The 26,680-nt window shown below is 38.6% G+C and overlaps 1 protein-coding gene across 4 annotated transcripts; it reads right to left on the bottom strand.

Annotated features, from left to right (window-relative positions):
* Positions 1 to 270: 270 nt before the first annotated feature.
* On the bottom strand, positions 271 to 25,010 carry slc2a9l2 (solute carrier family 2 member 9, like 2). Of its 4 annotated transcripts, XM_055177635.2 has the most exons (15): positions 24,778 to 25,010; positions 24,385 to 24,507; positions 21,154 to 21,312; positions 20,347 to 20,435; positions 19,769 to 19,867; positions 19,470 to 19,630; positions 15,601 to 15,725; positions 15,183 to 15,328; positions 12,989 to 13,121; positions 10,699 to 10,886; positions 10,509 to 10,619; positions 8,360 to 8,461; positions 7,384 to 7,459; positions 4,701 to 4,828; positions 271 to 1,037 (listed from the first exon to the last, which is right to left on the bottom strand). In XM_055177635.2, exons 4-15 carry the CDS (start codon positions 20,416 to 20,418, stop codon positions 774 to 776), a joined length of 1,605 nt encoding a protein of 534 aa, XP_055033610.2. In that variant the 5' UTR covers positions 20,419 to 20,435; positions 21,154 to 21,312; positions 24,385 to 24,507; positions 24,778 to 25,010; the 3' UTR covers positions 271 to 773. The 4 variants fall into 4 exon arrangements, with proteins under 4 accessions (XP_055033610.2, XP_055033612.2, XP_055033611.2 ...); XM_055177637.2 differs by lacking the exon at positions 24,385 to 24,507; XM_055177636.2 differs by lacking the exons at positions 24,385 to 24,507; positions 24,778 to 25,010 and adding an exon at positions 22,168 to 22,348.
* Between the last annotated feature and the right edge of the window lie 1,670 nt (positions 25,011 to 26,680).

Raw genomic sequence — 26,680 nt, 5'->3', positions numbered from 1 at the left:
TAAGTTCTACTATTGACGTTACGGTTACGTTTGCAGGTCCATACTAAAAAAAACCTACCACTCAGAAACATCCATTAACAATCTCCAAACAATTAGTTGTTCCTCTAAATCTGTATTTTTTTCTGATACTGGCTTAAACATATAATATATGTTTACTAATGTGAGCTACTGGTATGAGCCTCAGAGCAGAGCTCAATATAATTATTCATGACCCTTCCAAAAAGGGCATAGACCATAGAGACCATTTAATTCTAAAAACAAATCCTAGGGTTATATGATTCAGGATCATTTTTGCACTTAATAAAGTTACATACCTTCTATGTAAATATCAAAGAACAATTTAACACATTATTTCAATGCATTCTTTGGCACCTTTAATGATCAAGTGTCCTTAACCTACACACACTGGAATGGATGAGTTTTATTCCAAGAGGTTCACCACAATCATTTCAGAGTCAATACTGACGGAGATTAAATGACCATCAGTATTTATGACACATACCACATAAACGCGCTTTCAAAAACAACATAAAAAACACTACAAGCATTAAGTATAAACGCTATGTTTTCTGAGGAATTTAATCTTTACAGAATAATATCAAGAATGAAATGCTGAAAATTTTCTTTATCTAAACTGTCAAATAAAAAAGACTAAAACAAAGAGATATTATGATGTAAATGAAGATCTACTGATGATTATTTGAACCCTGTAAAGTCAGATTGGCTCTGGATGAATGTTGTGAGATTGTGCTACATGGACCATGATCGCTCCATCAGAAGGAGCTTTCCATTTCCACACAGTCATATTTAACCCCGTTGGCAGCGTGTGTGTCGGGCGGCAGGTGTCCGGTGCACTCCAGAGCCCCCTGCATCTCCGTGTCAGGAGTCTGATCCGAGACTCGATTGATTTTGGCGAAACTTTGGCTGATCTCCATAAAAGTTCTGTTTTTGGTCTCTGGTAGAATGATGAACAAATAAACTGCACCCGCCACACACACCACAACAAAGAGCAGGAAGGCAAACGTCTGTAGCGCCTCCTGCAGGCGCACACAAATATCACAGTGTTACACGCTTATACTGCATGCATGAGAAAAAATAACTACCTCTGTAAAGCAGAGTCAAAAAATCCAAGTAAAGTAATTTAGGCAGCAACCTTTTAAGCAAGCATGCAAACTAAAAGGAAGCTTATATCAGTCCATTCAGTATTTATTTCTGTGATTTTTGCAATCAAAATGCCACAAAATGGTAATTTCCAAAAATGTCTGCAGAAAATTTAGATTTTTTTCTCTATAATTAGTATACCAATGCTTGTCTAATATTTAATTAAAGAAGTTCTTTATATTAATTAAATAATTAAGTATACACTGTTTGAGTGTTGATTAAAATAGACAGCTCGTTTTAAAAAACTGGGTCGCCAGGATGATTGATGGAAAATGTTATTAAAATAATTACCTGCTTCAGACGCATAAATGTTTGATATTAATAAGAACATATGAATCAATCCTTATCGCCAACACTGAGAGAGGTGCATTCAAGTGCAAAGCCTGAAATGACAACAGTTCGGTCCTCATACGCTGACAGGCAGTATGCGCAAATGTTTGCTAATGCTGAGATGAGATGATAGTGGACAGATGTCTTTCTTATGTGTCCCAAGTTCTCAAGAACTTAATATAAGGGCTACAACAACAAATCGAAATGCATTATGACATTGGTTCACCCAGTTTTTGGCATTTATGTGAGACAGCAGGTGCGCCACACAGACCTTTCACGTATGTATCCTGATGAAAATAATGCATTATACTAGCTTACAATTAAAGGGGCAATAAGTAGGATTTACCCCCATCTAGTGGTGGAATTGTATTTTGCATTCAAACAAACAGTGCTCTCTAGCACCTCCCCTTTCCAAATGCGTGTTGCAACTACGGTAGCCGTTATGTAATCACTGATCTCCTTGTCCGTTTCAGCTGGTTCACGTGTTCTGAATGAAAACGCGTTGGTAGGCAAGTGCTTTTTGTCCCTCTCTGCTATTATAGTTTTTCAATATGGCGGAACGACATGGAAGCCTCCTTGGACTTACTCGTTCAATGTAAGTAAAGAGGAGAAATTCTAAGCTTACAAAGAAAAGTCAGATCACTGGCAGAGGTCATTTGACACCAACGAGGACATATTTATGAATGAAGACATTGATTTTGATTAATAAAACACTTAAAATCCTACTTATTGCCCCTTTAAAAACTTTAGTATAAAAGAAGAGAACATGTGCTCAGGAGATTGTGATCAGCTGTTAACTGTGGGGCCCGGGGGTTGCTGGTAGTGGGGTGCAGCCGCTGCAGCGTTTTGGTTTTTTATGTGCATTAGTAAAATAAAACCACAAATGTTCACCAACGTGTCTAATCTTTATCATGACAGAATTTAAAACATTTTACGATTATTTTGTGATTAAATAAATGATGCAGGATCACAAAGTAACGCGTCAATTTGTTGATTTTGCACTGTGTTCCGCTGGAGGGACTGTTATAAGGGCAAAGTGACACACAAGCAAATATCCAACCACAAGCTCGTGTCGAGTTGATTATTGGTTTATTACAGAATCAATTTGACATAGATTTATTTATTAAAAATACACCTGCTTTAAGAGCACACCTGTGATGGAAATGCTCTCATGGTAGGCAACCTTCTAGGCCTTGAAACAGAGTTACTGACTGATGTGTTTATATTGACTCTTAACAGAACAGAGGTAAACAGGGTTTACTATATTAATCTAGTTAAATCCTTCAGTCTATTTAGGTCAGATTTTATCATTTAACACTAAACGAGTGTTTTTTGTTTTATTACAAAAAAATGCAAAAGCAATGTAAACATGAGTAATGGTCATCTCACACTCTTATATGAACGACTATTAAAGCTACAGAAAATATTCAGTCCAACTGAATGAAACTCTGTCTCTGTGCTCTGATAATCTGACCTGCCCGGATTATAATGGAGAATCAGATTATATGTGCAAGACCACAAACCATACACACACGCGCACACCCCCCCCCCCCCACACACACACATTCTGGTTTCAATGTTTTATAGGGACATTCCATTGACGTAATGGTTTTTATACTGTACAAACTGTATATTCAGGAAGGCGTCATTGTTATGCTTGAATAAAAACTTTTTCAGTACTGCATGCTATATTGTATACAATTGTGTGTATCTGTTTTATCCAATTACTAATTTGTGTAGCACTTTTAGAATTTGCATTGTTGCAAATCTTTGCAGATTTTTTGTTTTAGCACAAACTATAGGGACATAAGGACAAACAGTTTAGAAATAAGGGAAATTATATAAAACAGGAAAATTATGAAATGTAAATGTGATGTAAATAGCAGAGGCGGCTCGTGACTGCTCATCCGAGGGGCGCAAAATCAAAATAAGTGTTCGGAGTGTCATGTGTGTTGCTTGTGTTTTCAAAATATGTGTTTGTTGCGTCATGTGAACCATGTGCATCACGTGTTTGTCAAAAACTTTGTATGGGTCAAAATTATAGAATTTATATACCAAAACTATTAGGATATTAAGCAAAGATCATGTTTCATGAAGATTTTTTTTAAAACCCTATATATTAAGGTGACCAGATTTTTTAAATGAAAATTGGAAACATTTCCTGGTTTAATGTTCAAACAAAATATCATTAAAATATTATTTGTTATTATCTATAAATTAAACATTGGGGACAAAACGTTCTTTGAATGTTTACGCCCTTTTATTGTCTGGGTATATGTAGTATGTAGAGTAATATCAGGTGGACTGGGACACGTTCTGACATTCAGATGAGTTGCAAAAGTGATTTACCTATAATCATCCTATAAGCATGTGTGTGTGGGTTTATATCAATGTTTGAATTTATGCATGTATATACACTGATTAGCCACAACAATAAAACCATTGACAGGTAAAGTGAATCACACTGATCATTACAGTGGCACCTGTAAAGCAGTGGGATATTTCAAGTAAACTGTCAGTTTTGAACTTTATTTGTTAGAATCTAAAATAATTGGTCAATCAAAAAGATCTGAGTGACTTTGACAATTGGCAAAATAGTAAAGGCTAGACGACAGGGTCAGAGCAAGTCCTGTGGGGTGCTCACGGTATGCAATGGTTAGTACCCACCAAAAGTAATGCAAGAACCGGCACTGGGGTCAGGTGCACCCAAGGCTTATTGATGCAGGTGTAGAGTATAGATTAGCCTCTCTGAAGGCTACCTGAAGATTGTTAGACAATCTCCTCCTTGACAATAGTGTTTCACGATGGCCTCTTTCAGCAGGATAATGCACCCTACCTACCCCACAGAAATCATTCAGGGTTCAAGCCTTCACATTTCCCAGATCTGAGTCGGAGTGAGTATCTGGAATGTGCTAGACCAACATATCCGATCTGCGAAGGCCGCCCTTGTGACTTACAGGACTTAAAGGGTCTGCTGCTACAATCTTGGTGCCAGACACCACAAGACACGTTCAGAGATCCATGCCTGAACAGATCAAAGCTATAATTGCAGCACAAGGGTGACCTACACAAGCAGGTGGCTGTAATGTTATGGCTGATCAGTGCATGTACTGTATGCATGTGCAGGTATGTAGGAGACACATCTATCTCCAGTGAGTAAAAATCGTCTATTAGAGATAACTCTAGATTTATTCATATGTGTGTCTCACCTGTATGAAGGGGAAGAGCAATCCTACAGCAAAGTTTGACAGCCAGTTCACAGTTCCAGCGATCATGAACGCGGCCGGACGATTCGTCTGTTCGAACAGTTCACCCGTCAAAACAAATGGGATGCCACCTAACAAAACAGACAGATGCCAGTTTCTGAGTATCTTTGTGAGAGAGGAAACAGAGCTGCAGTAAACACTGAAACCTCCATATCACTGTGAAATATCATGACAACCAACATGTGTGGACATTTTACTGCTCCTCACTAACTAAAAAAATAAATTGTCAAATATATTCCATAGTAGGAAAACAAGTTTTATGAAAGTATTGTGATAAACGATGAAGAAGATATTTTGATAAATGATGGTAAGCACACAGTTGAATTCCATAGTATTTGTTTTTCCTACTATGTAAGTCAATGGTTACAATGTGCTTATCATCATTTCTTCTTTTGTGTTCATCAGAAAAAAGAAATTCATACAGGTTAAGAACAACATGAGGATGAGAAAATGATGACAGAATTTTCATTTTTGGGTGAACTATTCTTTTAACAGCACATTTGTTAAAGTGTTTTTTGGAAAGCTGTCCCAGCACATCTGGATCACTCCCTTAGAAATTACCATCTGCACACACGGCACGCACGCGCGCGCACGCACGCACGCACGCACGCACGCACGCACGCACGCACGCACACACACACACACACACACACACACACACACACACACACACACTTTGCTATATCATTACATAAACTGTTGAAAAGCTGATGACATCACTGCTGACTTTGTGGGCAGAGCACATGATGTCACGACTCTCCTCATCTCAAGAGAGATAAATGCCACTGTAACCTCAAGCTATATCTTTATCTTTATGGAATGAATCACTTTGAACAGTTTGAATGAATCTTGAATAAAAGCTCTGCCTCTAGTGCACTCTGTACATTCACAACACTCAGCTTTTCCCCTTTCACAACATCTAATCACCCTGAAGCTCCTCTCATTGCCTAAACCAGAAGTTGACTGCTACAGACCAACCTGCTTTTACATTCCAGTGGAACTCAACAGGGACATTCCCTGACTTTCACTAAAAAGCTGAATTTTCATGACCCATGTCCGGTATGCCGTAAGCCTGGATAATGTAGTGTACACCGTGAGTTTATAAAAATGTAGCTTAAATGCGTGAAATAAATAAACAGTTCCAATAAACAGCTGTTTAAATTGTCGTCAGCGGACACTTGGACTAGGAAAAAGTATTCCTTACGTCACAAGTTAACAAGCGGATTACATTTTGATAAATGTAAAGCAACAAACAAAAATCACTGATATTCCATCACTGGGACCAAAAATATGTAAAATTTCCTGACTTTCAATGTCTGGAAAAGACCTTTTCAAATTCCTTGATATTCCAGAAATTCCATGACTTGTGGGAACCCTGTAAATGATGTAAATCACAATCCCACTGTGAAAAACTGCTCTTCTTCATTCAGCAGACAACTCTGCTTGCTTGCGATTTCTAATTTATATACAGAGAAACAATTAGATTGCTAATTAATAGCCTGTTTAAAACATGTTTAATCGCTTGATGTATAAACATTCTGGCAATGATGTTTCATCCAAACTCTCACAAGAGACTTTTAAAGGAGGAGTTCGGTATTTTACACTTAAAGCCCTGTTTTCAGATTGTTTATGGTGAAATAGAAGTTTTGACTGAAATTTCGACATATGCGGCTGCCCCGAGAATTTTCAGGTGTTTGTGTTTCACCTCCTACCTCTACAATGGGTTTATAGGTGCACTGGAACAATCCTTTCTAAAATGCATTAAACTTTCGTTTACAAAGACGTGAAACTCACCGAGTGGTCGGGGTGTTCACTGATATGCTCACACAGAAATCGCTGCAAAAGATGCTTTCCAACAGGTGTTTTAGCATTTGTTGTAAACTTGTGGACCTATTTTTCAAACGCCTCACACCCGTACATTCTTCTGTTGAGAGCTTGAATAATAGACATTCCAGACCAGTTGGTGGCGCTAATCCGCCATTGCCAATTGCAAAAATAGAAACAAAGTTCCCGGCGTGGAGTAATACCGTACCTCACAGCACATCTAATACAAGTCAATGAGTTGGCAAAAACTACGATAAAACACAAACACACGCTTGCACAAGCAAGCACACACACGCACACACACACGCACGCACGCACGCACGCACGCACGCACGCACGCACGCACGCACGCACGCACACACACACACACACACACACACACACACACACACACACACACACACACACACTGATGGCTGATCTTGTTAACTGTCTGTCCATCATGTTTCCTTCATTTCATTTTGTGTGTTTTCTCTCAGGTGTGCGTTTGTGTGGCCTGCCTGTCTCAGACACTTTCATGAATATTTATTTCTCTGGTCCTGTCAGAAGACAGATATTCAAATGAGATGCAAATCTGCTAGGATCAGTGGCATTGTCTCAATTCATATGCACTTTTCTCCTATCATATGATTACACTGTAAAATAAACCCAATTCTTTGAGATTCTGTGGTATCACTACTTTAGGTTAATATGAAGGATTTTAATCACTGCTGGATATTTTCAAACAGAAGACTTCAGGTTTAAATGCAGAGATTAAGGGTCTTAATAGTGTGTGTGTGTGTGCGCGCACGCGCGTGTGTACCTGGGCCAGAGCAGAAGGAAGCAATCAGAGCGAGGATGGAGACAAAACTGAGATATGGCATCCATGAAAATCGATCCTATAGACAAAGAGAGATTCACACTCATGTAAGCAGGCCGTCATACATTAGCAGTCAGGGCTCGACGACTTTAACGTGCTTGTCTGAGAGAAGTGAATGTTTTGTATGGTCAAGTCAGAGGGAATTGTACTTGCTCGACAGGCCAAGAAAACTGAAAATGCTCACCACAAATAGATTTTTGCACATAGCGTTTTTTACTACCTATTTCTTACATGACCGGTTCTGTACACACCCATGGCAACAGACGGTCTGCTGTGACTCTGACCCCTTATTATACTTGATGGACAGAAGTTACAAAACTTCCATGCACACCACCACACAGGTCCACCCACTTCCAGTGTCACAGACTTTTTGTAACTTGCGCATAGTTCCGTTTATTTATTTATTTGTGATTTGCTGCATTGAAACTGTAAACGGCTGAGGGCCCCTAAAGTCCACTATATGGAGAAAAATTGTGTTTTCCTCAAAGAAAAATGTATTTCTTTTTTTATAAAAAAAAAAGACATAAACCAGGGTTACTGCAGGTTTCACAAAGTGAAATTTAAAACTTTTTAAGACCATTATGAATTAAATTTAAGATATCACGACAATGAAGTCCAATTTTAAGCACGTGTCCATGTGTTTTTTAAGACCTTTTATCTTTCATGACAAAAAACAGATGTATTTTCTAGGGGTGTGAGGAGACACTTACCCCCACAAGACGAAACGAGACACGAGAATAAGATGAGACAAGATTTTTAAGAAATCCTAAATGATGAAATATATGAATAGAAAATAGCCTTTTATTTAACTGAAATCACATTATTATTACTGAAATGATAAGATTGACAGTCCGGCTGACAGACACAGTGGTATATATGACGTGCAGTATGTGTGTGTGTGTGTGTGTGTTTTATTTACCTGGAAATTCAGGAAGACTGTCAGAAGACTGAAGCAAACGGCCATCGCTGAAAAGCCAAAAATTAATAACGGTCTGCGACCAACTTTCTCTATCACTAAACCCTGAGAGACAGACAAACAACACAGACAGACAGACAGACAGTGAATGATGCTATGTGTATGTGAAGAAATAAAAAAAACACACATCTAAAAACGCACTTATTTCACAACATGTGTTGTGTACACTGTTTAATTTACATCGTAGCTGTTGTAGTATAACTATTTTTATAATTACTGTTACACAATCAGTGTATAGCAGCGTCTCTGCTGAATGTTTGATTCTGATTGGCTGTTGTTGGAAAGTTTACTTTAAGCATCACTTAAGTAAATAAATTGCCATATAACACAAATAACATATTTAGACTTTTGAAGCATTATGAGCACATGCATACTATGCATTAAATATCTGCATAATATTTGCATTGCTAACAATGCAACATTTCAATAAAATGGTGAGGAAGTGACATCATCTGGTCTGATTCTACAGCATGACATGTATAAGCGTGGACTGCAATGCTGTTATCCAACTTATTCGAAATAAACAGACAAACAAATGTGTTTTTAATTTAAGTCTATTATAGAAAAATAGTCTGTTTGTTTGTTTATGATGTATAACTCTCTGTCTGTCTGTGGACTTCACACACTTTATCAGAGATGAACAGGTTGCAGGAGGTCTTTCTAGTGATGTCCATTGTGTTGTCTCTCTTTATGCAGAATTCCCATAATGCGCCCCAATTTAGTGTTCTCTTCTCACGCCATGCTAAAAGGGCAGACAACCCTTTAAATTTCCCATGAGAAGAAGCTCTCTCCCGAAACTAATTATAACCACACACACATATTGTGATAGGCTTTCATTCAGGTCCTATACACTATCAGATGTTCACAGATGATTTATGAATATTTTCCAGTAATGTGTATTTTTTTTCTTTTTTTCCAGTAATGTGTTTTGCACAGGTGTGCCGTCCTGTCAGTATCTGGTGCTGGAGGACCACACACTATAGGTCTTCACGAGTCCACTTAGATCCGAAAAACTGAGGTCTGACGCAAGACCCGAGCTGGTTTGGGTCAAACAGTTTCATGTGTGCCTCGGACATGGGTCGATTATAATACTTGCAGCCTTGGGTTGTTTAAAATGAATGTGTTTTTCCAAACTGATCTGAAAAGACCCCAAACTATCTTGCATGTGTGCATCAAGTCCTTTTTCAACCCCTCATCTGTTTGCCAAGAGTGCTTGCGACATCGTGTGGCTGGCTAAGCCAGACCTGTCAATCAATTTTTAATGCACATTTTAGCGGTTACCTTGGTGTCGTCGTCAGATAACAAATGAAAATAAATGGAGCAGCGGGCCAAATAATAGACTGTAAAAAAATAAAAATGGACGACGCTCGTTCGCTCTCGTCCATTGGCGAAAAGTGAAGCCGCCAGTGTCCCGATACGGCGTTGATATCTTGGGTCTTGAGTCTGTGTAGTAGCAATTTTGGGACCAGTCATGCGCAGTAGTGAGCAGGAAGTAAAGCCGTGAAATCAATGCCCCGTCCTCGCAGAATGTGCATATCACAGCTGTCAATCATGACGTCACAACACCGTTTTTATAACATTAAATAACTAACTAAAAACAAACTTGTTTTAAAAACAAACAGCAAATGACAGAAACCAGCTTCGGAAAAAAGATAATTGAAGTGTGATTAAATTGTTTAGTTGGTCTCAAGTCCTATTGAATAACATGGGGGAGGCGGGGTTTATGACCTATACTAGGACCAGTCACTGGGGGGCGATCGAGACGTTTTGGCTTCACTTTTCATGCTTGGGTCTAATTTTCACAAGTTTGTCACGGGTCGTGTCTTTCTTTAAAAAAATTATTCATGCACATCGGGTTGGGTAAACAGTGATTGGGATCATTTCTGGGTGGGGTACATTTATTTGGACCCGAGATGACCTCAACCATACACCTTCATTGTTTGCTTCAGAAACCAAAGTTTACGGTAAAACAATTTTCGCATTTTGGTCTCTAAAACCTCAGTTTCACTCCTAAAACCAGAACGTTTGGAAAACCAGATCAAATAAATGTAAACCCACAAGTGGAAGTGGATCTGGAGTAGGTTCAGCTCACCGATACGATGGCCGCCAGCGTCTCGATGCCGCCTGTGCTGAGCGTGATGTATGGAATGAGGGACTTTGTGAATCCAGCATCCTCAAAGATCCCGTTAGTGTAATACCAGATCTGTAAATGCAAGGAGCAATTTAAAATGACCGCAGCAATCAGATGTGTGCTATTCTGATATGTGTATTCTGAAACTGACAGCATTGAGTCCACAGAGCTGGTAACAGCTCATGACCACGATGACAGTGATGAGCTGCCAGCGGACCGCTCGCTTTCGGAAGAGCTCCAGCACAGACGCCGCCCGCTGCGTGTTCTGAGCTCGACTCTCAGCATGGACCTCCTCCAGCTCACGAGACACATCCTTACGACCCAGAAAAACCTGAAATGCTAACAGTCAGACGCACAGAGGGAGACATCAAGTCTTGGAAAGTCTTATATACATGTCAAATGTCATCATTAAACTGAACTGTGATTGGTTACGTTGTCATGATTGTGTTAACACACACAGGTGCACGCGCGCACACACACACACACACACACACACACACATGCGAACACGTTCTTTCTCTCCAGACGAATTTGGTGTGCTAGCACACGCTCTTTCTTTCTCTCTCTCCCTCTAACAATGATTTCAGTGCACGCAAAGGGAGCTGTGTTATAATATTCAATATTTGTAAACTTAAGCCTTGCTTTCTGAATCGCAGGGTTTAAATAGGGCCGGGGCCATCCAATGCTGAGCCCTGGCACATATATAGGCTGAAGGTCTTGCTCTCATCCGCGCCAGTGTGCACGTACCCGTTGGTGCGTGTGCACTGACATGAAGCAAATGTAATGTGTTTTCATTCATTCATTCATTCCCATGGAAGGTAGGCTTCACACTCATGAGTGCCTTGGAGCGCAAATGCTCCCCCAAAATGAGGGGCACTTGCAACATAAAACAAGACGTGCGACCGATTGGTCTACCTGCATGATGTCGAACACACCAACTCATCTCACTCAGGACTGCAAGTAGCCACATGGACATTGCAAAGATGAGAGATGGCATCTTTGTAAAAATTTAAAGCAAGTGCAAAATGCTGCGGTTTTCAATGTGGGTAGGGAAACAGTAAAGAAATAGTTTAGGTGGTACCACAGGTAGTAGAGCACTTTTATTTTGGCCTATTTGATAGACAGTATTTAAGGAGACAAAAGGAAAGTAATGGGTGAAGAGAGGGGTATAGGATCGGCAAATGACCTCGAGCCAGGACTCAAACTCGGGTCGACGGAAGTGCGTCTGCACCATATGTCGGAGCACTGTCCACTTCACCATCGGCTCCGACAGTAGACCACTTTTTTATAGGTGGGTAATGCCTGCCTATTATACCCGCTACCACTGCAAGTATATTTCAGATCTATGGGAGACACTACACGCACACGCATACACACACACCTTCCTCTGGGAGCTTCAGCTCATGTCCACCAATGAGATTAAGTGTGTTTTGACTTTGAAACTCTTTCCCTCAGGAGTGTGTGTTTGATTTAAGCTCTGATCGTTATCTTTTACACACAACCTCAATCTGTCAATCTGTTCACAAACCAGAACACTTCAAAGACCATAGAGAGATAGAAAGAGAGAAAGAAAAACAGAGAGACAGACAGGGAGAGAAAAAGAGACAGAAAAAGACAAACAGACTTGACTTAAGGATGTTCATAATGACCGATAAACCGTTAACTGAAGGTAAGAATTTATGACTGATTAATATTATCAGTTAAAAGAAAAAGTAATTGTTAACGCACGGTGCGTGTCGACACATGCCTATAGACATTTCACCACTTTTCTATCCTTAATTTGTGAATGTCCTGAATCAGTTTTGCCCTGACGATCTGGTGAGTTAATCATTTGTATGAGAAATCATTTGTACTCGAGTATGGTTTGGAGGCGGCACGGGACGCGGGCGTGTGTGTGCAAGATGACTTGGTCTTGGCTGTCCCAGTCTTTGCTGATCGCCTCCGTCCTAGACCCTTACCATAAACATTGTTCTTTTTGCACAAACAGAGAAAGAAGATGCAAGAACAAAACTGTGTCCTGCTTTAGAAATGGCCACTGTGGTAGATGAAAAAGAGACAATCCGCCCTCTTTGGATATTAATCCTCTGGATTTATCGCGTGCTGTTTGATAATGTAATGTTGCTGGAAAGTTGTATAATGCTTTTATCCTGGTTCTGTTGTTGATCTGTTGCTGCTGTTTGCATGTTCAAATAAAATAAAATAAAATTTTGTATTGTTTTTACCGGGTCAGACAACCGTCAACTGTGTTTTTACTCAATGACAATTTTATATAAAAAAAAATGCGATTGTCGGTCGGGAAAATTAACTGAAATGAACATCCCTAAGTCTTGACCAATGTTAGACCAGCAAGTTTCTCTAATCTCAAACTTTAATTTTATGAATTTGTTAGAAAATATGAATTTCAACAACCCTCCATCTTAAATGTGTGTGTATGACAGCACCTCTCTCCGCTCGAGCCTCGTCCCGTCGTTCTATCAGCAGAAATCTTGGACTCTCTGGCAGGAAGGGCAGAACACACAACTGCAGGATTGCAGGAACTGCCAGGAATGCGAAGAGGAAGTTCCATCTGCTTTCCTGCAAAAAAGAAACATCCAATCAAAGTGTCTGATATCACACAAAACAACAGCAGATGTGCTTGATTTACAATGTTGTGGCCAGTCTGATGTTCTTTTTGTTTCTGGAGTTTCTTTTAGATACATTGTAAATATCTGAAACTATCAGAAAATATGCCATGGTGCCAGGTAGGGAGGCGCAGATAAAATATTTGTACGTGCCGGACGTGTCAATTTGCAATGGTTTACTCGAAACCTGGAGTCCTGGAGGTCAGAGCATCATCTGCAGACCTTCACTGGGGCATTGCGAACCAAACACACACCTGCATGATGAGTAATGTTAAAGCCTCGGGCATCAGACCATTATTTGATCAAACGCTGACAGACAGGTTTAAATCAGGGCGTGAGGATTTGTTTAGGTCACCTGTTGTCTGGGGCAATCAACTTGCTCTGCCCTGTATCGCGATGTTTCTCAGGGAACGCTGTGTTATCCTGGATGGAAACCATCACATGGGACACCACCAGCCCACTCGATGATGCACATCACGTCATTGTTTGTGTGAACCGACAGATATCTGATGTGTTAAAGCAATTTGTTGTTTACAAATCACTGTTGTGGTTGACTCGCTTTTATGTCCATTAACAATATCACACGATACAGTTCTTCTTAGTTGTACTTCACTGCATTTCAAAAGCATCAAAATTTTAAAATGTTTACATAAAGAATATGATTTTCAAACAAACCGTAATGAATACTCATAAACGGTTTGCCTATTTTGCTATAGGTCATTATGAAAATAAAAGACAGCACATTAGCATTAAATTTAACAGTAGGAGAAAAAGTAAGAGAAAAGTAATTTTGAACTTTCTGTGCTATTTTCGTCTTCCGGGATTAAAAACTACATCGTACGAACTATCGTAGCTCTAATGAAAGCTGACATTTGCTGCTAATGAGCACCTTAACCGCTATCACCCCGCTGGCTTGCTTACTGGGAGACTGGTGACATTAGTTTAACCCAGTATATAATTGGAATAGTTTGGAATTGGAGGATTACTTATTGCATCATTATATCACTAACAAAAATAAATACACTAATAAAATTGAATGTACTACATCCTAGACCAGGGATGGGCAACATCGGTCCTGAGGGCCGGTGTCCTGCAGAGTTTAGCTCCAACTTGCCTCAGCACCCCTGCCTAAAAGTTTCTAGTGTGCTTAATAAGACCTTAATTGGCTGCTTCAGGTGTGTTTAATTATGGTTGGAGCTGAACTCTGCAGGACACCGGCCCTCCAGGACCGAAGTTGCCCATCCCTGTCCTAGACTATGTTCATAATATAGTTTGAAAGGGAGTACTGCTTATTATATTATTTAAATGAAAAATACATTTGAATAACTCCATGTTACTTCAACTACTTCATCCTAAACTATATTTAAAACTGTAATGCTTTGTTGTTTGTTGCTTTTTGTGTTTTTTGTTTCTATTTCATGTAAAGCTGCTTTGGAATGATGAGAAATTGTGAAAAGTGCTATTTAAATAAAATGAAATAGAATCTCATGCCAACACACATTTACACATCAAGGTTCCCATTCTAAGTCAAATTCCCTGACTTTTCCCTGACTAAAAAAGATGAACACCGTGGGGCGGTTTCCCGGACAGGGATTAGACTAGTCCTAGACTAAAACATTTTTAAGAGCTCTCCAAACTGAAAACAACTTGCACTTATATATCTTAAAATACATCAGTGCCCTTTGTTTTGCCTGAAAATGCACACAGGTAATGTTTTTAGTAAGACATGTTTGTTAAAACTAGTTATTTTTCCTAATTAAATTTGGGCCTAGTCCTGGATTAAGCTAATCCCTGTCCGGGAAACCGCCCCTTGAGTTTATAAAAATGTAGCTTAAATGCGTGAAATAAATAAACAGTGCCAATAAACAGCTGTTTAAATTGTAGTCAGTGGAGGCTGGACCCAGAAATGGTATTCCTTAAGTCACAAGTTAACAAGCGTATTACATTTTGATAACTGGAAACTGAAATTTAAAGTCACAAACACTTGCATACCCACACACCTGCACACACTCACCTGTCCAAATATTTCAGGTAAGCCTAACACCTGTCCAATAAAAACACCCAGACAGATGAAGATGGCATGAAACTGACCAATGAGACCACGAACTTGCCGGGGGGAAATCTCACCAAGATACATCGGCAAAACACTCAAAGACACACCTGAGAAAGAGAGAGAACGAGAGAGAGAGAGAGAGAGAGAGAGAGAGAGAGAGAGAAAGAAAGAGAGAGAGAGAGAGAGAGAGAAAGAGACAAATGTATATAATTTAAACCTTTTTATAGGTGCCATTAATAATATCATCTCATGTTTCTGGTACCTGTATGCCATTGCATGCTGTGTGTGTAAATACATTCATAAAGATGAATGACTTATACATAATTCATACTAAATCATAAAATTTATTATTTAAAAATCTCACAGCAGCAGGACTGACCTGAGTCCATGCCAATGATGAAACGACCAATAATGAGCATCTCAAAAGAGCCGGCCATCTCCCCAAGAGCCAATAGAAGTGCAGCAGTCAGTGCAAGAACATTATTGGCCAAAAGTGTTCCTTTCCTATATAGACAAAGAGAACAATGCAATTATATAACATGTGTATCATATTCTTTTATAATTATTCCAAAATTTAACATTAAACATAATTTCCATCATTTTAGTTTAGATGTTTACAAGGCCAGCTGAACAAAATTCCCTATATATTTTATAAAATTGTTAAAAGTGGAACAAACGTAACTTTCGGAAACTTTGCAAAGAATCATAAAGTTTGTCCGGGGCTTTTTAGAGTAGTGTGTTGTTTATATAAAATAAACAAGAAGTATCAAAGCGTATCAAAAACTACACTGAGCTGTTTTACTGTGTAAAATGTGTACTATATAATGTATACAATCTTAACTACAGATTGGCTGCCAAACCTCACTTCACATAGCACTGATCCATGATCGCCGTCTCCCCTTGTCTTTAGCAAACCAAAACATGTTTTTTTCGATGACGTATTTGTTACAGAATTCAGTTTAGAGCATTAAACAAACAGAGACCGAAAGTTAAGTTCCACCCAGACGTCTATAAACCGTCTACAAGTAGGCAAACTGAGACACACTGAGATGTCTGATCATGCCAGTTCGGGTCTGACTGCTGATGAATCCTAATCGAAAAGTTGTCACCATGGCAACAGTGCTCATCCCTGTCCAAAGACAAAATCCTTGTGGCTCTACTTGATATTGGCGTTTTTTATCATATGGATTGTAAACAGCTCACTGAAACTGAATGGGGGGTTAATGAAGCACTATGCTATTAATTGATCTGAAGGCTGAGCATTTGTCTGTCCGTGCAGAGGTGGAGGACAGAGCGTGCGATTCTGTGATGAGATCTGTAAGTTTCTGTCCATTTATGACCTACAGTCACCTGTCAGTGGGTCTTTAAAGCTTTACTCACCACTTGACTGTGACATTTGAACAGAATTTGGATCAACTAACTGAATTCTCTGCTCACGTCCCTTCAGTGTGAGTCTGTTGAATGCTTTCACTTGTTTTATGTTTTATCTTGTGACAGTACGTCTTCTTAATACAGTATCATTATAATAAAGGCAAGGTCACGCTGTTATTCTGGATGCAGTTTGCTGACGCACACAGAAATCCAAGGTTTGCAACAAAACTAGTGGATCACGGACAAATCCCATCTCAAGATGCTACAATATTTTCAGACCTGTTTGACATTATCATTATCTTGTAGTGTGTCATGCAACAACAACGTTGAACCAATCCAACCAATCACAGGGCAAAATTGATCATTTCTCAAATTGATCATTGATCAGAATAATTTCTCTACAAAATGAAATAAAGTCAGACATTACACTGCGTGGTTTTATGACATCACGGTCCCGACTGATCATTACAGGCGACGTGACAGGTGTTACAGGTCAGGATACTCAATAAACAGTGATCAGGTACAGTGCAGAAAACAAACTTTTGCTCACACACATCAGAGATCAATGTGTTCCATAAACAAACAGTCGCAGATTTGATTCCTAATGGTGCGTTCACACCAGACGTGAATTAAGCGTTAAGCATGAGTAATTTACATGTGAAGTCAATCCAAAGACATAAGAGACATCCTGTGGCGCAATTAGCGCAAGCATTTTGGGCATTTGGCGTGCGTAATGCGTGATTTGCGAAATCAGGTGAGTTAAAAAATCTGAACTTTGTTAGATATTCACGCCGCGTTAACCAACCAGGAGCTTGCTCTAATAGTGACGTGATTACAATGTAGCGAGCTGAGGCAGAAATACAAAACAACAATATAGGACAAAATCATTGTCACTGTATGTGGACACCAGGAGCTGTACGACACATCTTCATACTTTCATGAACATAGGAATAAAAAGGATCTTGCTTGGAAAAAAGTGAGTGAGGAGGTTGGACAATCTGGTAAGTTGTAAAAAAACGCTCTTTCCTCAATTTGAGCTATATATACATATTAAAGCTGGCAAATTGAGTGTATTCGCATCTGACGCGCAAATGAAACAAGTTAACTCAAAATGTTTAAGTGATCAACTATGCGTGAATAGCGCAATTTATTCGATTCATTCGCGTCTGGTGTGAACGCACAGTAAGAGAGTATAGACAAACTCTTGAGCAGGACATTTAACCCCATACATAATGAAGACAGATTTTCCACATCTGTATGTCACGCATGATGTGTGTCAAACTCATCACAGAGAGCCAGAGAGATTTAATGAGGCAGATATAGAGCGAGTAAAACAGCAGAAAGAGTGAGCGAGCAAAAGAGAAAGTGAAGATTTAGCCCGAAGGTTTTGAAGATTGGAGCAGAATTTCTAACTATCTGAACTTTGGTCCCGACAAGCTGCAGATGAGAAATTTCCCTTGGGAAATAATCTCCATCTCTCCAGTCTAAAACTCCATCCTCTGCCCGACATACACTTCCTGTTAAATGTCCTTGAGAGTGTTTGTGTTGACTCGTAATGCAGTGTGTGATCAGAGTTACAATGAGCCCGGCACAACATCTGTATGTGTGTCTGTCTCTGTGTGTGTCAGTTGTTGAATATCTTTTAAACAATGCAAGAAAATAAATACCTGAGTGTGTGTGTTTTTGAGAACAAGTTCGAAAATCTAAAGCGAAATAACTAAAATAATTTCAGATGTCATTAGTCAAATAATCATCTCAGCTTGTGTATTTAGCCTTTAACACAACAGAAAATGCTTCAAAAACCACCAAAATATTGTTCAAAATATCGATACGATACATCGTCATGAACTCCTGCTGATGCGCGCATCGATACAGCACCTTCCCTATCGATTCGGATGCACTTTTAAAGGTAGCGTGACGAAGCGCAGTTGATCTGTATGCATGTGACCCGCAGAGCATGTAGAGTGAAGGGTAGCGGGGTATACTTGACTTTGCGTGTCCGTTTTGCACGGGAACGTGTCTGCACACATTGCCCAAGCACCCCACATTCTCTCTCTTTCTCCCTTTCTCTCATTTCAAAATCAATGAGCTCAGTATGAAAGCATGGATATCTTAACCTAAACTGCTGCAAAGGGTGAGTCATTAAGTTAAAGTAGCGTTGCACAAAAAAGGCTGCACGTTGTCCCCTAAGCAATCCATAATAAAGCTATTGAGTGCATTTATAATGAATAAAGTGCGCGCTGCTTTATTAGCCATTCTCTTATAATACAATAACATACTTAGGAAGAAACACGACAAAGAGCTGCAGGTGTAAAGTGTGTGTCTAGGAAAAAATATAGAGCTACTTCAAATTATAGCTTTCACTATGGATGCAGTGATTAACCACTTTCACTATTAACAGCGCTTTAAAATGTCACGCTTAAGTAATCGTAAAGGATACGTATTAGAATACGTATAGTACCGGAAAATTGTTGCCGATACACAGCCCTATAAACTACAGATACACAAAGCAGTAAATGTTGATGCACATGTAATGACTTTTATAGCCTATGTATACCACTAAACAAACCATTAACCAGTTACCACCTGATGAGCACCAGACTGTCTCCGTCTATCTTTCTAACATTTGTCTGTGCATGTGCCTGTCTGTCAGCGTGTGGTTGTGAGTCCTTCTGTCTGTCTGTCTGTCTAAGAGTTTGGGTGTGCATGTGTTATCGGTCTATCTTTTTCTGTTGTAATAAACAGGCTGAAATCTCTCTTCCATGCACACAAACACAGTCTTCACATGCCAAGTCCAAAAATTTCAGAAGAATAGATGGGTGAGTTCAAAGCAAGAGTGAGTGAGAAATGAAGAGAACACAAAGGAGACGATCTAACCTGCCCAACACCTTGATGAGTAAAGAGACCATCAGCGCCCCCACCAGTCCACCAATGGCAAAGATAGACACTGTGATCGACCACAGCAGAGTGACTGTCTCAACTCCTATTGGCTCATTATACCGGCTCATCCATGTTTTATTGTAGAAGGTCTTTATGTACTGGAGAGAGAGAGAGACAGAAAGAAAGAGAGAGAACACACTGCAGGGGTCTCTGGTAATGTAGGTACATTAAACAGCTTATACAACACTGTTCGAATAATTGTGTGTTTAGAGGTTAAAGGTCAGAGCAAAACTCACAGTGGCAGGTGCGTTGACCACAGACAGATTATAGCCATACAGGAAGGATGAACCCAGAGCGCCAAAGAATGCAGCACTGATCAGACCGACGGTCAGACGCTGATGAGAGAAATACACGCTTCAGATTCACAACACAAATATTCCACGAGAATCATCTCATCTCTTCTGTAATAATTCTTCTGTGTTACTCTGAAAATACTTTCCACCCTCATTGCTTCGAACAAAGCCGCCAGGATGTAACATTACACCAAAGAGTTTTAGGGGTTATTTCTGTGGTTTGTGTCATCAGTTTGTTTATACTATAATCTACAGGCATATTCATATATAAATCACATTCTTTCTCTGATCAGTACATTACATGTGTAGGAGATGATGTGTAATACTGGAGCATTACAATAGTTTAGGTTGCTGTTACAGATCCGACAGGTGTGAAATTAATTTTAACAGTGAAAAATGTCCGACTCGCGCAATAAGTTGGGGGTTAATATGAGATCAGTCAAATATACTTCTATTGTTTTATATGAAGTTATAGGTATAATGACAGAATAACCCAAAACTGTACATGCAAACACACACACCTGTTCAGATGGAGCTTTGACATCATTGGGGTCTTTGTCCTGCATTTGCTTTATTTTGGTCTTTTTCTCCATCTCCAGAAATTAGGCCACTGAAAGACATGCGCACACACACACACAGGATAATGAATTTGTTATGTTGTGTACTCCATCACAACACACTGAAACTTTATGAAACAAAAATATTAAGAGCAACAGTGACACCTGGTGGAAAAATATTAACAGTGTCTGATACAGTAAATACTGTAATAATTATTCATTGAACATTTTAAATCAGTAGGTGTGAAATTAACTTTTTTTGCTACTGATGCGCTGCTAACACACATGCACAGACAGACACACACGTAACTCAACACTACTGACACACACACACACACACACACACACACACACACACACACATGTAACTCCATACTGCTGACAAACACACAACACACACACGTAACTCAACACTACTGACACACACACAACAGAGATCCCATTCTCCCTCTCTTCACCCTGTACTTTCCTGTCCAGTCTGTCCTATCCAAAAACACCAAAAGATGTAACAAATACTGCCAACACAAACACACACAACACATGCATAACTTCACACTTCTCTCACATAAACACACATATGTATATCCACACTTCACACACATCTCCATACATTCAGAAAAACTATGTGTGCTGCTGCCTTTTCAACATTTGCTAATATTAATAAACAACACACACTACAATCTGTTCACACAAGTAAATCTTTCAACAGCTTTCCATCAAATATTTACAAGCTCAGTTTAAATCCCCCATAAGAACCTGAAGGTGACAAACCTCATGCAGGATCACAGAAGACCGTCTGTCCGTCTCTCCCTATCTCCACATTAGGACAGAATCTGTGTACCTTACAGGACAAAGTCCAACAAAAACAGTCGCAGCCACTGTGTGCTCCAGCACCCTGCAGCGCCCCATAAGAGCTTCATGGAAACCTGACTATAAGGTAGTTTTAAAAGAAAACAGTATCATCATGACAGGTTTCTATCTAAACACCTCTTTCAGAATCTCCCAGAATTCATTAGGCCTGGGAAAAAACTGAAAAGATCCCAAGGCTGGTTTAAAGATTATTAGTAGCTATATGGCTGTAGCTAATGTTTTATAACCAAGTCAAATGTTTTGCTTGGAAAGTGTGCTTGTGCAATAAAAGTATGTCAACATTATTATTATTATATGTTTGTAGAGGGAGATGCTCAATATATATGTGCACATGTGTGAAATGCAAAAAACAACAATTTTCAGAACAAAGGTTAAAGTATTTAGTGTGACCTCTGTTGGCACTAAACATCTTGAACTCTTTTGTGGAGACTGATCTGATTTAGAAATTAGGATTTAATTTCATTTAGGTTTGAGAGTCTGCAGGTTTCTGCTATTGCTCAAGTGTAAGAGGAGCTCACACTGAATACTTGACACACCTTTTTTAAAGCAGCAGTGAATCAAATAATCAATTTTTACTTGATTTTTTGTTATAAATGAGGTCATCATATACTTAACGAACATCCTGCATGTTTCAGAACTGAAAATGTCCTTGTTACTGAAATATAACAGTTTTTGGCACCATGCCAAGAAAACGCCAGAGTTTGGAATGTTCTAATTTATGACATTTTTTAACACCGCATCCAAGCAACGACTGCTGTTGTAGCCTCGCCCACAGGTTCACATGTAGGGAAGTAACATATGTGCTTCTCAAAGCAGCAAACATGCCTTTATAGATTGACAAAGTTTGTACAGTGCCCGGTTGTGGCAACCTCACAAGCACATTAGAAATATACAAAGTTTGTGATAAGGACTTACCAGCCACGATTTAGATTCTGATGCTCGCTTGTGTTGTACACAGTTATGTAGTCATGTCGGGTTTGAAGTTTTGTTGCTACTTCACCATACGCATTGTCATTTATGTGTATCATCTCTAGCACCCAGGCTGCTATTTTTACACATGACAGTTTTTAAAACATTTCCCCACATGTAATGATGAGGAATGAAGCTAGCCAATCATTGCAGTGGGCGTTTACATACAGGTCTTCAATGTGGCCCGGCCATCAAAACAAAGCATTTTTTGAGCCAGCCTCAAAACTATTGTATTACTTATTGCTTTTTATGTTTTTGAATGTAAAAAACACGCAAACGTCACAAGTAGACCTTAGTATAAAACAATAAAAACAGGCAAATCAGTGAGCCCCATCAACTGCCATAGTAGGAAAAAGAATTCAAAAAAAGTGAATGGGGCTCACAAACATTCTCCAAAATATTTTCCTTCGTGTTTATCAGAACAAAAAAATTGTAAAAAGGCTTGTAACAACATGAGAGTGTAAATGATGACAAAGTTTTAATTTTCATTTTTTGGGTGAACTATCGCTTTAAAGGTATAGCGGAAGATTTCCGTTTTCCGGGTGGATCATCAAGACTATTGGTCATCCCAGATGTCAATCATTCTGATTATATGTTGACGTATAACCGTCGTATGTGCTGCTCGCCTCTAGGTTCGCTTGCTGCACATGCGCACTTTCACGTGTATGTGTTTTGTGCTACGGTTTCAACCATTCATTGAAGCTTGCGTTCTCGCTGTGTTTTTTTTTCAAAATGTCTGAGGGTCGCAAGAGAAAAAGTGTCTACGAATTGTATGACAAGAAGAGAAAGAACTATAGACCCCTTCACCGTTCACGTCACAGTCGGTTCCCACTGCGCATGTCAGGGTCAGAAAAGTCAGTACAGCAGATTGAGTTGCGTGTTATTCGGTATCGTTAAAAATGCCTACTTACGTCGTGGGCTCTGAAAATCGCACCAGAATCTCAAAAACAAAAAAATACAACATCTGCGGCTGCAAGCAATTAACGTGCAGACTGAGACAATGCAAATATCAAAGAGGCTTGTGTTTGTAGTGCTCACTTCATTTCAGGTAAGTCATAATTTTTCAGACCTGTTAGATTAAATTTTAAAGCCTCGATTGTATGAACAGTTTGACCCCATGCTGCGCGCGCACCCGATAGTCATTCAATGTTTACAAACCTTGAAGGGGTCTATAAAGAAAGAAACAAGACCAGAATGTTTATGGGAGACTATTTCACACACGCTGGCGTGAGCTAAAAGGACAGGTTGGGCTTCCCACGCGAAGTTTCTACTGGAAAGGTACATTTTGTCATGCTATTTGGAGAAATCCATTTAAAATCACTGCTAGTAAAAGTTGATGTAAGCTATGATTAGCGATATATATATAAATATATATATATTTTTTATATATATTATTTAACATCTGGGAAGCAGACATTTACTTGGGTAAAACATGACGAAAGAAACTATGCAGGGGGCCAGTGAAAATGTTGGCAGGGCAAGTGAAAAATATTTTTTCCCTGTATACTGTACTGTAAATCACACAATCACATGCTTTTACAGTCTAAAGTTACTGTACAGTACATTGTTTGATACTCTGATGATTACAAATGATAAGATCATGCAACTGTTAATACTCTCTGTAAAACATTTACTTACACGAGAGACCATAAAAATGTATTAAGATGTTCAATGTACAGTATGTGTGTTTGTTTGAGAACTCTCTGTTACACAAACATAAGAATCTCTTGGGGCTCTAAGACCAAATGACAGTAAAACACAGAGTAATGCTAACAAGAATCTGATGACTACAGGACTGTATACTATGCTTGTGACCACATTACAAACACATACCATACATGTCATAACATGACTGAAGGAAACAGGTTAACCATACATTTAAAAACTGTACAATTGACTCTGAAATACACAATAAATGTGTTAAACATAACAAAAGTATTAATAAAAACGTTTAAAGATAGGAAACACAGAGAGAAAGAGATAAAAAACACAAAGAGAGAGAGAGAGAGAGAGAGAGAGAGAGAGAGAGAGAGAGAGAGAGAGAGAGAGAAAGAAAGAGAGAGAGAGAGAGAGAGAGATCAGAACTGCATGCATGTATTTCTACATACACTGTTCATTAACTTAGAGTAGAATTTCTCAAAAAAAATACAATCATAAACTCACTGAAGTCGTCTATGTTTCTCCTCTGGCTCTGTCTGTCTGTCTGTCTGAAATCTGTTGAGCCTGCCTCACTTTCACATGAGGCTCATTACAGTAACGTTAAGTTAATTCACTTTCGCGTGCTTGCTTCCATTCACACACAAAATTCAAACTAAACTTTATACAGTTGAAATGCAGAACACAAAAAAAACTGACACACACAACATGAACAATTGTGTACTAAACTAATGAACTGTGATTCAGCTGCTTTTAAAACATTTAAACATTCATTTATGTGTGTGTGTGTGTGTGTGTGTGTGTGTGTGTGTGTGTGTGTGTGTGTGTGTGTGTGTGTGTGTGTGTGTGTGTGTGTGTGTGTGTGTGTGTGTGTGTGCTGTTTAACACAACTCGTCTCACCTTCTGTATGTCTGCCTCATCTCTGTCATCCGTTAGTTTCTCCTCACGTATCATTATCTCAAATGAGAAACGAGACGTTTAAATTGCATTTGCTGGTTAATTCGTCAACTGCAGTGAGTTTAAGTATAAAACTAGTTTTCCCGCGTGTCGTTCAGAGTTGTTTATTATAAGATTTTTATCCAGTTTTATGACTTTTATTAGACATTTTCCTAGCACTCTTTTCGCGTTCGTGAGGGCGGTCTCATCATCACGCGTCACACTGACGTCATCCAGAAGGAGATACTTACATTTTTATAAAAAATAATATATTAATAATAAAATATAATAATAGATCGATCTGTTCATTATTTCAGCAAGACATTATTACTTTGCCATTTGTAACTGCTTATTGGAATAATGCTGTAGACAATATTTGCTGGAAAAAGTTTGGATGCTTCCACACTTCTATTTCTTAACAAATAAAGTAAATGAAATTTCTTTTAAAATAATTCCCTCATTAAATGTTAATAAATTAAGTGTAATCCAGCAAACCACTACTTAAAACAATTCAAAAAGGACATTTCCCCAGTTGCTCCTTCTGTGACAATTCTGAAAGTTCATATTTTATACTATTGTCCATTTACTAAGATATTTTGGCAAGATGTTTTAGGATTTATTAATAATTAAATTTATAATGAATGTATGTTTTGGAAGGATGCAGTGCTAGGTTTTGTAGATAAATTGAAAAGAGATATTTTTATTATTATCTGATATTGCTATACTTGCTAAGTTCCACATTCATAAATCTAAATTTTTGCATGCTAAACCTATCTTTATTGTTTTTATGAGAGAGTTTGAAAAATACCTCACTTGAATCAAAATGTCTGAGAACTAAAAAGCCTTAAAGGTGCAGTGTGTAATTTTTAAAAGGATCTCTGACAGAAATGCAAAATAATATACAAAACTATATTTTCAGGGGTGTTTAAAGACCTTTTTATAATGAACCGTTATGTTTTTATTACCTTAGAATGAGACGTTTTTATCTACATAGACAGAGGGTCCCCTTACGTGGAAGTCGCCATTTTGTTCCACCATGTTTCTACAGAAGCCCTTGACGGACAAACTTTTTTTTTACTAAGTTGTCTCTGACAATGACATTTTTCTGGTGGCGGCTATCATAGCTTCTCTATGCGTTTCAAAAGCACTGGGTAAGCAGTGGACTGAGCCGTTGGTTGCAATTCGCAACCTTACCACTAGATGCCGCTAACATTTACACAATGCACCTTTAAAACTATGTCCGTCTGTTATTCCTTACCTTTTTTGATGTCCTACAAGTCTATTTATGATCAACACATAACTTGTTATAGTATTTGTTACCTGCACTTTGTTTTGAGCTTTAAAGAGTAAGAAAATACACATATAAAAAAGTTTAATTTTTCAAATTGAACTTTATGATGTAATTTTTCTTCTATTTGTACAAGATACAATTAATTCTAAAAGTACTCTCTCTTTTTATTTTACTGTAAAAATCACATACAAAAAAGTGGGCTAAAGTCAAGCCAAATTGTGTACAATTTATTAAAGAAATTAAAGAATATGGAAAGACTTTTAAGCAATATTAAAAACAAAAAAGACTTATGAAGCACTGTTTAATCTGTGTAGTTAAGTTTATATTTGACGCAAACTGTTATTTATTTTCCATTCATATACCCCTGTTCATTTTCTTAGTATAATTTTATTTTGTTTTAATTGTTGTGAGCTGTACAAGTTTGTACAAACTCTGTACAAATGCTATACCATAATAAAAAAGTTAAAAGGTTAAATTCTTACTGTAGGATAGCAGTTTTACTGAACTCATCCTCATTTTCACATCTATCGATAACAGTTTTACTGAACTCATCCTCATCTATCAATAACAGAGATG

The sequence above is a fragment of the Misgurnus anguillicaudatus genome, chromosome 16 (assembly GCF_027580225.2).
Source record: "Misgurnus anguillicaudatus chromosome 16, ASM2758022v2, whole genome shotgun sequence".
NCBI classification, from domain to species: Eukaryota; Metazoa; Chordata; class Actinopteri; order Cypriniformes; family Cobitidae; genus Misgurnus; species Misgurnus anguillicaudatus.
Note: the sequence above shows the minus strand (reverse complement) of the source record. Positions and strands in the feature narration are given on the sequence as shown.

What these genes read in the sequence shown, in the direction of transcription:
- slc2a9l2 (XM_055177635.2), bottom strand. Translation starts at nt 20,418, where the DNA reads ATGGAGAAAAAGACCAAAATAAAGCAAATGCAGGACAAAGACCCCAAT. An exon ending in CTCATCAAGGTGTTGGGCAG is followed by an intron (nt 15,726 to 19,469) that starts GTTAGATCGTCT and finishes TTGTCTATATAG; the next exon opens with GAAAGGAACACTTTTGGCCA. An exon ending in CATCATTGGCATGGACTCAG is followed by an intron (nt 15,329 to 15,600) that starts GTCAGTCCTGCT and finishes TCTCTTTCTCAG; the next exon opens with GTGTGTCTTTGAGTGTTTTG.